The sequence below is a fragment of the Peromyscus californicus genome, unplaced genomic scaffold, assembly GCF_007827085.1.
Source record: "Peromyscus californicus insignis strain IS unplaced genomic scaffold, ASM782708v3 Scaffold_19__1_contigs__length_69161282, whole genome shotgun sequence".
NCBI classification, from domain to species: Eukaryota; Metazoa; Chordata; class Mammalia; order Rodentia; family Cricetidae; genus Peromyscus; species Peromyscus californicus.
In genome coordinates, this window is record NW_026294491.1 from 7,889,114 (window position 1) to 7,899,574 (window position 10,461).

General features: G+C 53.3%; 1 protein-coding gene across 1 annotated transcript; it reads right to left on the reverse strand.

Annotated features, from left to right (window-relative positions):
- Nucleotides 1-2,769: 2,769 nt before the first annotated feature.
- On the reverse strand, nucleotides 2,770-6,197 carry Tff3 (trefoil factor 3). The gene is made up of 3 exons (XM_052744415.1): nucleotides 6,116-6,197; nucleotides 4,120-4,266; nucleotides 2,770-2,828 (listed from the first exon to the last, which is right to left on the reverse strand). The coding sequence occupies exons 1-3, from the start codon at nucleotides 6,195-6,197 to the stop codon at nucleotides 2,770-2,772; spliced, it is 288 nt and encodes a 95-aa protein (XP_052600375.1).
- Between the last annotated feature and the right edge of the window lie 4,264 nt (nucleotides 6,198-10,461).

Genomic DNA, 10,461 nt, shown 5'->3' on the forward strand with positions numbered 1-10,461 from the left:
TTGCTGATTGGTCAATGAATAAATCACTGATTGGCAGTGGCCAGGCAGGAAGTATAGGCGGGACTAACAGAGAGGAAAATTGAGAGAACAGGAAGTTGGAGAGGGAGACACTGCCAGCCGCCATCAGGACGAGGAGGATGTAAAGTACCGGTAAGCCACAAGCCACGTGGCAAGGTATAGATTAATAGAAATGGATTAATTTAAGCTGTAAGAACAGTTAGCAAGAAGCCTGCCACGGCCATACAGTTTGTAACCAATATAAGTCTCTGTGTTTACTTGATCGGGTTTGAGCGGCTTGGGACTGGCGGGTGAGAGAGATTTGCCCTGACTGTGGGCCAGGCAGAAAAACTCTAGCAACAGAAGCCAGGCACTTACCTCACATGACAGTGTGCAGGGGACACCAGAGAGCTCAGTGGTCAAGAAAATATCTTGAGATCCCATTTAAAACTGAAATTCAGGCTGGAGACATGGCTTAGTAGTTAAGGGTGATGTGAACCTAAAAGTGTCCTTCCCGAGCTTTGCAGGTGGACAGCAAGAGGGGCCCCTTTGGGTTCTAAACAAAGACACCCTGTCAACCTCCCTCTATGTTGGGGCTTTGGGACACAGTGCCTGTGGGAAGACTTCCTGTTGTATCCTGTTGTATGTGAGCTTAGGGCAGTGACATCTCACTTCTGATGTGCCCAGAGCTCTAATGGTGAGGGCCCCAAGTCCAAGGTCACTAAGCAGGGTGGGGACCAGGGTCAAGTGTGGTGTAAAGTGTTCACTTTGCATGGAAATGCACAGAAAAATCAGCCATCAAGATAGATATCAAGATTTTAAAAATCAAAAGTAATGTAGAAATATGCAATGAACAAAATGTCAAAATTCTGCACTTGGATAAGTGTCCTACTTTTACACTGTAATTCTGGCCCTGCTTCCAATAAAACTTTATTTATAAAAGCAAGTAGGAGCCAAGGAGGCAGGAGCTTTGCCTACCATACAGGCTCAAACGTGTCTCCAGAGTTTACTCTGATGGTCCTATAAGGAGTGGGTTCCCACTGTTTTCCCCTGGGCATCCTGGGTGTCACGGTCACTGTAACAGTCTGATATTTTTTCAATGTGACTGGCCCAAAATCACCTTGAATCATCATTCCCAGTGCAGTGGTATTTCAGGGGACGAAGGTCTTTTCCAAGAAGAAGAAACCACGGAACCTCAGCTTAGTGAGAAGCAATGTTGTCTGTAATTGGGGCATACAGTAGCATGAATGGTGTGGCCTCACGAGGGTCCCCTGTGGGAGTAGGGCTAAGGATCAGCCTTACAGCACATCCAGGGGATTCCACCTTCAAACCTTCCCATAGTGAGTGCAGAGAAAAGCCTCACCAGGAAATGAAGAGAGGGGGACCAACAGCCTAGAGGCTGTGGACACTGGGCAGGGATGTGAGACCACTGCTGTCTATTAGAAAAAAAAATGCCACCTACAGTGTGGCCAATGTTAAATTTGACTGTAGATAAATACAAACCAGGCCAGAATATATGATGGCTTTCTTAGTTTGCTTTCTTCACAAGGAAGGCATAAAGATTTGTAAATCTTGCAGAAGAGGTGTTTCTTCTTCTTCTTCTTCTTCTTCTTCTTCTTCTTCTTCTTCTTCTTCTTCTTCTTCTTCCTCCTCCTCCTCCTCCTCCTCCTCCTCCTCCTCCTCCTCCTCCTCCTTGTCCTCCTCTATCTTCTCCTTGTCCTTTTTCTCATCTTACAGAGGAAATGTGCTGTAGAAGGCTCCCCCTGCCTACTGTCCTAGTTAGCTCTACCTCAATTTGACACAGCCTAGAGTCACCTGAGAAAGCAGTCTCAATTGAGGCCCTGCCCAGATCAGATTGGCCTGTCTTGGGGTGGGGTGGGGATTGTCTTACTTGTTAATTGATATAAAGTGGTCCAGACAACTGTGGACGGCACCATCCCTAGACACGGGGGCGGGGGGGGGGGGGGGCTGTGCCTTGCGATGGGGAGGGACTGGGCTTTATAAGCAAGTCAACTAAGCAAGAGCCCAAGACTGTGTCAGCGGGAGGCATCCTTTATGGTTTCTGATTCAATTTCCTGCTGTGACTTCCCTCAGGGATGGGACTGTGACCTGGAAGTATAAGCCAGATAAACCCTTCTGCCCCTGAGTTGATTTGGGTCAGAGTGTCTCATCACAACAACAGAGGGCTCCTGGCTTGAGGCTCTTGCTCTTAGTGTGTTATGACAACTCAGGGTCAGTTGCCCATGGGCCTGGGACACCCTCTCCCCAGTGAAGTGTGACCCTTCACCCCCCCACCCCCACCCCAAGAGTGGCACGCAGAAATAAACGCAAGAGCAGAGGTCTCAGCAATCAGAGCAGCCTTGTGCTGAGTTCGGGTCTTTATTCTTCAGGACTCCAGGCTCCTAGATTGGCCAGCAGCAGAGAGAGCAGAGAAGGGATGAGTGTTGCCCTCGGCCACCACCGCCAGCAAGTGTCCAGGGTGCAGAGCCCCCTTCCCAGAGCCTGGGTGGCTTCAAAATGTGCATTCTGGGAAGGAAGGAAGGAAAGGGTCAAGGTGAGTCCGGTCATCCCCACCCAGGGCTACCTGGTCAGGCCAGCACCTGGCTGCCTTCTTCCCTGGTCACAGGGGAAACATGTGCCCCCCAAAGCCTGCAAGAGACACTGTGCATCCTCCCTGGCACCGCCAAACCAGATGACTGGACCCCCAGTGGTCCTGGCAGAGGGCATGTGAAATGGTACCTGGAAGGGAGCCAGAGGCAAGTGACCTGCCAATCATGGGGCAGTGGCCAGCTCCTGCCACTGCTCCTGACTATACTCAGTCCTCCTGGGCTCTGCGGAAGGAGAAGGAGCCTGTACACGGCACACTTCCATTCAGCTGGGGCTCAGCCATCTGTCACCCAGGCCAAAGAGCACATCTGGCTCCTTTAAGTGCCAGCCCAGGACAATGCCTTGTAGAGATACAGCCTCTTAGAAGGTGAGCCAGCATTTGGATGTGACAGATGGCTCACAGTAGATGCCTCCCCCCCCCCCCAAGATGTGGTAGGTTGCAGCCTGGGTAAAACAGGGTTGTCAAGCCACCCGGGTGCCTGGCCATCTGCTGTTTGCACACGGCCCTACCCAGGGATTCTCAGGGTCCTTGCCCTGCAACCAGCTCCACCCAGGGAGGGGATAAGAGAGGCAGGAACAAGAGTGGGGAGGAGCCTGGGCATGAGCACAGTCACCTGGCTACTGGTCTGCTGTGAGCATGTCCTATAGGGACTAGAGATGGCTAGCTTGCTAAAACCAGGCTCAGCATCAGCCCATTTCCACAGCTCCATGGTGTCCATGTTTCACACCAGTTTCCACCGAGTGTGTGTGTGTGTGTGTGTGTGTGTGTGTGTGTGTGTGTGTGTGTGTGTGTGTGTGTGTGTTGGGGGAAGAGTGGGCAAATGTCAGATTCTCAGGTGTTGTTCCTCAGGAGCTATCTGCTTTGGTGTGTGTGTGTGTGTGTGTGTGTGTGTGTGTGTTCATGTATGTGTATATCTACATTTATTTACTCCGTGTGTGTGCATATGTGCAGGGGAGGCATGCCAGTGCACAGGTGGACGTCAGAAGACGACTTGATGGAGCGTCAATTCTCTTCGGCCGCCATGGGGGTTTCAGGAATTGAATCCACGTCATCAGTCTGGGCAGCAAGCACCTTTATCTGCTGAACCACCTCACTAGTCCTACCTTGCTTATTGAGATGGGGGTCCCTCACTGGCCTGAAACTCTCCAGTTAGGCTAGGCTAGCTGGCCAGCAAGGCCCAGGGATCTGTATGCCTCTCCCTCCCCAGTGATGAGGGTCCAAGCATGGACCACCGCACCAGGCTTTTTAACATGGTTTCGTGAATCAAACTCATGACCTCATGCTTGTGTGGGAAGCATTCTACTGACTGGATCATCTCCCTGGCCCTCAGAACGCATGTTTATATTTTATAGAAAGGACCAGCCACTGGCCACTAGCTGCCCCGGGCACAAAGCCCCTGATATGAGGTCTCCCATGTGAGGCTTCCACCAAGGCACAGTGACAATGCTGATTCCTGCTAAGGCCCAGCCACGTGGGAGGACAGGGCTGCCCTGGGTACCACCAGCTGAGCTTACCTGTCTCTTGCAGAGGCTTGAAGCACCAGGGCACATTCGGGATGCTGGAGTCGAAGCAGCAGCCACGGTTGTTGCACTGCTCCTGTGTGACTTTGGGGTAGCCACAGTCCACCCTGACATTTGCCGGGACCATACACTGGCTTGGAGCTGTCCAAACAAAACCCAGTCAGCTGCCAGACGGCACGTGTGGGGCCACTTTCTTGCTTCCTGTGGAACCCCCTCCACCCTTCCTCCTGAATTCAAAGATAGCCACAGTCTTGCCCCGTGGGGGATGTCTAAAGAAAAGCAGTTCATTATCAAATGAACTGACAGTGGAAAGTGGGAATACTGAGCTAAAATCATCCCCGGCTGTCGCTGGTTCCAACCACCGCTACGCCTAGCATCCTTCGACTAGCAGGTGAGACCTTTGGGATGTGTTGCCTTAACAGACCCCTAGCTGCCACCAACTCCAAAGCTAAGAATGCCATCAGATAGCACCCGAAGCACCCCGCCCCCTCTGCTGTAGCCCTGACGTCCCCATTAGTGTACTCAGGGAATGCCTTGCGTGGTGAGTTTCCTGGCTGTAGCCACTCATATTTGACTCAGGATAAATCTTGGGTTGTTTTTTTTTTTTTTGAGACAGAATCTCATGTAGCCCAGGCTGGCCCTTGATCTTGCCGTGCACTCGTGGATTTAGAAGGATAACTGTGGTCTGCCCGCACCACTGAATGCTAACCCAAAGAACTTGGCCATTTGCCTAGGGTCCCTCTTTTGGCTTATTCATCACACCTGGTCAGGAAATCATAAACAGGGCTAAATGCCCTCCAGCTGACAGGCTCCCAGGAATCCAGGGGCCCCTGAACCTTAAAACAAGGGTCCCTTCTTTGTTTGATCCATAAGAACTGTCCCCTCCTTGGACCTGCCTAGGCTCAATGTGAAGGGCTCTGCTGACTCCCCATGGGAAACCTTGATTTGGGGGATGTGGGGATGTGGGGGTGCTTGGGAGGGAGGGCTGGGAGGTGGGAGGAGGGAGGAGGGAGGAGGTGGGAACTGTGGGTGATATGTAGAGTGAGTAGAAAATTTCTTAATAAAGAAAAATGAAGAAAAAAAAAAGGAAAAAAAAGAACTGTCCCCTCCCCAGCGGAAAGCGTCCCATGGGGAAGATCGCCATGTGAACTACTCCAATGTCTCTGCTGTAGCTCTCCACCACAGGCTGGCTAGCTTGTCCTGTCTGAGCTGTGAGCTTTCTCCATCTCCTGCACTCCTGCTTCAAGACCGTACGCTTCTGCATACGTGCCCCGAAAGCCTGCCTCCTTTCATCGGCTAACTGATTTCCCTTACGAACATGGAAACCCAGCAACCTTCCTCATCTCCCCCACTGCAGCGGGTCCATCACGCCTTCCTCGGCTACTCCAGACCCTGACCCAGGGCCCTAAGGGACCTTCTGAAACTTCAACCCGGCTCCAGCTCCGAGATGCTCTTACACAGCTGACACGCAGAGTTTCACAGCTCCCCAGGAGACCTACTGTCTCCACCCTGGTCAGTTGTGGCCTGGTGAAGGTCATACCCCATGTCTCTGAGCTTGGCCACCTCTCACCCAGCACTGTGATTCAGTGGTTTCTGTAAACCATCTGGAGCTTCCACTGCCTTCTCAACTGTTTCTTTTTCTTTTTTTTTGTTCTGGTAACTTGCCGGGAGGGTGTGTAAAGACCACCACTGTTCAGAAATCTCCAGCAAAGAAGGAAATGAGAAAGGATGAGCACCTGCCAGCCCTCCCACCCCAGCTTTGGCTCCAACCCCGCTGCAGACTCTGAAGAGGAGAGAAGTATGTTCAATTTCTCTGAGCCTCCATTAACTTGACTGTGAAATGGGACACAAAGAGACACTCTGTAGGATTTCTGTAAGAAAGTGTGTGCCTGGTAAATTAAATTGATGTAGAAGGTAGGTAGGTCTTCTGTGTCCCTCCCCCTGCTGAGAGGTTCCAGCCTAGTACCAAGGGTAGCAGATAGGTACTTACACAGGCCAACATACTCCGAAGCTACCCCAGAGGACCCCGCAAGCAAGATCAGCAGCATTAGCCAGAGGGCTCTGGTCTCCATGGCAGCAGGCAAGCTTTAGGATCAGCACACAGGATGTGCAGGGTCACAAGAAAGGCCCTTTTATACCCATATGTTTGCTGGGTCCTGTGGACTCTGGCCTCTAGCTCCACCACCTTCTGTCCTGTGAATTCCAGAAGACTCCTCCCCTATCCTAAGGTGGGGGATGGAGTGGGGAGGGAGGAATGAGAAGGGGTGGGACAGCCACTGCAGAGTCCAGCCTGGAAGCAGGGTCTGTCAATCACTGTATGAACCTAGTCTGGAAGAAGGGTCTGTGAGGCTGCAAGGGACATTTAGTCTCGTGGTCTCAATCACCTTACAGGAGCAATGCAGAGGACCCTGGGCCACTTAGTTCACAGTACCACTGACACCTGGAACGCATATGACAACTATGTTGGGTCCCTGAGTCTCCAGCATCTATCACTCTTAAAGGTGGAAACTCTAGCTCTACGCTTTCCCCAGAAAAGCCATTTATTATTATTAGCTATGCTTTAATAAATACCTAAAATGCATTTATTCAATGTATTTTAATAAAAATAGTATACATTTGGTTTTTTAAATAAAATAGTAGAAAGCCCCCCCCCCCTTCTGTCTAGAGACATCTATTTTCAGCACCTCTGGTCTCTAGAGTCAAGTGGATTTTTTTAAATTTACTTACTTAATTGTGTGTGTGTGTGTGTGTGTGTGTGTGTGTGTGTGTGTGTGTACCTGCACGTATGCAGGGGCATGCAGAGGTCAGAAGAGACATCAGACCCTCTAGAACTGGAGTTACAGACAATTGGGAGGCACTATGTGGGTGCTGGGACTTGAACTTGGGTCCTCTGGAAGAGCAGCCAGTGCTCTTCACCACTGAGTCACCCCTCCAGCCCCTCCTAAGCAGATTTTTAACCCAAGCAGGTTCAGACTCTTCATTTTTGTCCAGTCTGCCTTGCCTTTCTTTCAATAAATGGTCGACATTGGAAACCAGCCTTGAACAGCGTGTGAGGCTGAGGCTGGGACAAGGAGACCTGGCTTCTGAAGGAACAAGACAGTTTCTCAAGTCTGACAGAGTTCACATGAAATTGCTCCAGCAGCTGGGGCTAGCCATTAGTTCAACGGGGATCTTCCTTTGCCTGGTCCTCACCGACCAGCATTGTGACATCCATGTGCTTTCACAGGGACCACCTGAGAAACCGTCTAGCACATTTGTACATCATCCTGTAAAATGGCTCCATCTGACGGCTCAGACTTGGCATCTGCATTGAGCCAGTATGAGAATGGATCCCTAAAGGGGTGTCCAGGAGTCATCCTTCACTGACTGGCCAGTGGAAGCCTGAAGGCTGGTCCTGGCATCAGAGATGCAGCCTCCCATATGGGGAGAGCATGAAGTACACAGAGTCTGGATCAAAGACCAGAGACCTCATGACAACCAGCAGAGCCCACAGGGATCATCACAGCCTGGAGAGGAGTGAAAAGGACTAAGTCGGGAGCTGTGACATGTAAGAGTTGTCAGGATGAGGCGAGATCTACCTGGGTTTTGAGGCCTGGGTATGAGTTCACTGGATGAGTAAGGGTCAGAAGGGCATCGGGAGTGGCACTGCCTGCTTGGGGACACTTATCAGCATCCCACAACAATACAGTCCTTGAGGCAGGTGAAGGCTGAATATGGTGCCACCTCTCCCTTTTCTCAAGTTACCACTCTTGGTTGTTGGAGCCAGCAGATAGGTGGAGGATGAAGGCAGCTTCGTCGTCGTCACCAGGAATTCCTGCTGGCCACCTGTCACTCGCTCTGTCACTCGTTCTGCAGCTGCGCTAGGCGTGGCCCGCCCTCCCTGTGAATTCTTCTCTGGCCTCCCAGGCCCTTCTGAGTCATCAGGACCTAGATGTGGATGTTGGGGGAAGCAAACAACCATGCCGGGTTCAGGGGGTGCCCTTGTCTTTTGGGGATAAATGTAAATGTGACGTACTAGCTGCAGAAGGTGAGCCCCACCGAAGGGCTGCGTCCCCAGCCTTGAGTATGAAGACAGTATCCACCCACCACTGTCAGGAAGGCATAGTTCCTGGTGTTCTAGGAAAACAATGGCCAGCTTAGAGAATACTCAGGGCCCTGGCTTTGGCCGCCCTAGGGGACTCCCCACAGCCATCCCTGGCTCCAGACGTCTGTAGGTGGGCGGGGCTGTGGCATCGGAATCATCTCCCAGGGACACCTTCTGGAACAGAGATAAGTCTAAAACACAGCAGCTGACAGCCGAGCAGCAGGGCACTGCATCACACACACACACACCGCCCCGCCTTTCCCCTGCAGGTTCATAGCTCTTACCACCCAGCGACAGGAGCCACCTCAGAGGAGCCAGTCTGCGGCCTTGCAGTGGCCTTGAATCTTCAGGGAAGCCAAGAGCCCTTCCCTACCAGACCAGGAGGCACACAGCTTTTCTCAGACGTTCACAAAAGCAAAACTGCAGGTGTGGGATCAAAGCCCTGGACAGATGGCATGGGGAACCCCTATGCACGAGGGCTGCCCACCAGCAACCCAGATGAGCCACTGCCTCTCTAGGGTACCAGACTTCCTCTCTCCGTGAACCAAGGTGGTGTCATGGGGATTTTCAAATGTGCTGGGTTGGTCAGTATCCTTGGCCTGTGACTTTGTTTAGAAGTAAGGTTCTTGTGGATGTAATTCAGTGAACAGTGATAGCATGATACAGGAGTAAAGGTGGCCATAACTCCAACTGATGGACACCTTTTAAGAGGAGGAAAAGATACAGAGACAGGACAATGTGAGCAGCAACATGGGAGAAGATGGTCATGTAACAATGGGACAGAGGCAGGAGGGACAAGTTCACAAGCCAAGGAGTGCCAAGAAACAGCCACCAGGAGTGAAGAGCAGCAAAAATGTCCCCTGCCCTTGAGCTGGGTATGGTGGCGCACGCCTTTAATCCCAGCAGTGGAAAGGCAGAGACAGGTGGATCTCTGTGAGTTCCAGGCCAGCCTGGTCTACACAGTGAGTTCCAGAATAGCCGGAGCTGTGTAGTGAGACCCGGTCTCAACAAAACAAAGTCTCCTGCCCAGAGTCCATGCAGAGGTCAGTGCTCTGCCAACACCTTGGTCTTGGACTCGTGGGCGTCCAGGTTGGAGAGCCAAGACTCTGTCAGGTGAACCATCTCTCCTGGTCCTTTCTACAGCAGCCAGAGGCTCTGAGGCCACTTCAGCCTCTGTTTCTGGCAGGAAGGTCCAGAGCATTTGGTGCTTTCCATGGCTCATCTCTGCTGGCCTCCCCTCTGCTCACCTTCCCTCTGCTGGCCTCCCCTCTGCTGATCCGCCCTCTCCTGACCTCCCCTCTGCTGACCCGCCCTCTGCTGGCCTCCCCTCTGCTGACCTGCCCTCTCCTCATCTCCACTCTGCTGACCCGCCCTCTGCTGACCTCCCCTCTGCTGACCTCCCCTCTGCTGACCCGCCCTCTCCTGACTTCCCCTCTGCTCACCTCCCCTCTGCTGACCCGCCCTCTCCTGACCTCCCCTCTGCTGACCTCCCCTCTGTTGACCTCCCCTCTGCAGGCCTCCCCTCTGCTGACCTCCCCTCTGCAGGCCTCCCCTCTGCTCACCTCCTCTCTGCAGACCTCCCCTCTGCTCACCTCCCCTCTGCTGACCTGCCCTCTCCTGACCTCCCCTCTGCTCACCTCCCCTCTGCTGACCCACCCTCTCCTGACTTCCCCTCTTCTCACCTCCCCTCTGCTGACCCGCCCTCTGCTGACCTCCCCTCTGCTCACCTCCCCTCTGTTGACCTCCCCTCTGCAGGCCTCCCCTCTGCTGACCTCCCCTCTGCTGACCTCCCCTCTGCTGGCTCCCCTCTGCTCACCTCCCCTCTGCTGACCCGCGCTCTGCTGACCCGCCCTCTGCTCACCTCCCCTCTGCTGGCTCCCCTCTGCTCACCTCCCCTCTGCTCACCTCCCCTCTGCTGACCCGCCCTCTCCTGACTTCCCCTCTGCTCACCTCCCCTCTGCTGACCCGCCCTCTCCTGACTTCCCCTCTGCTGACCTCCCCTCTGTTGACCTCCCCTCTGCAGGCCTCCCCTCTGCTGACCTCCCCTCTGCAGGCCTCCCCTCTGCTCACCTCCTCTCTGCAGACCTCCCCTCTGCTCACCTCCCCTCTGCTGACCTGCCCTCTCCTGACCTCCCCTCTGCTCACCTCCCCTCTGCTGACCCGCCCTCTCCTGACTTCCCCTCTTCTCACCTCCCCTCTGCTGACCCGCCTTCTCCTGACCTCCCCTCTGCTGACCTCCCCTCTGCTGACCC

Excerpts from the sequence above, each read along its gene's own strand:
- Tff3 (XM_052744415.1), bottom strand. The coding sequence starts at position 6,197 with ATGGAGACCAGAGCCCTCTGGCTAATGCTGCTGATCTTGCTTGCGGGG. Across the intron at positions 4,267-6,115 it reads TTCGGAGTATGTTGGCCTGT|CTCCAAGCCAGTGTATGGTC; the intron begins GTAAGTACCTAT and ends TTGTTTGGACAG. Across the intron at positions 2,829-4,119 it reads CAAGCCTCTGCAAGAGACAG|AGCCCAGGAGGACTGAGTAT; the intron begins GTAAGCTCAGCT and ends CTCCTTCCGCAG.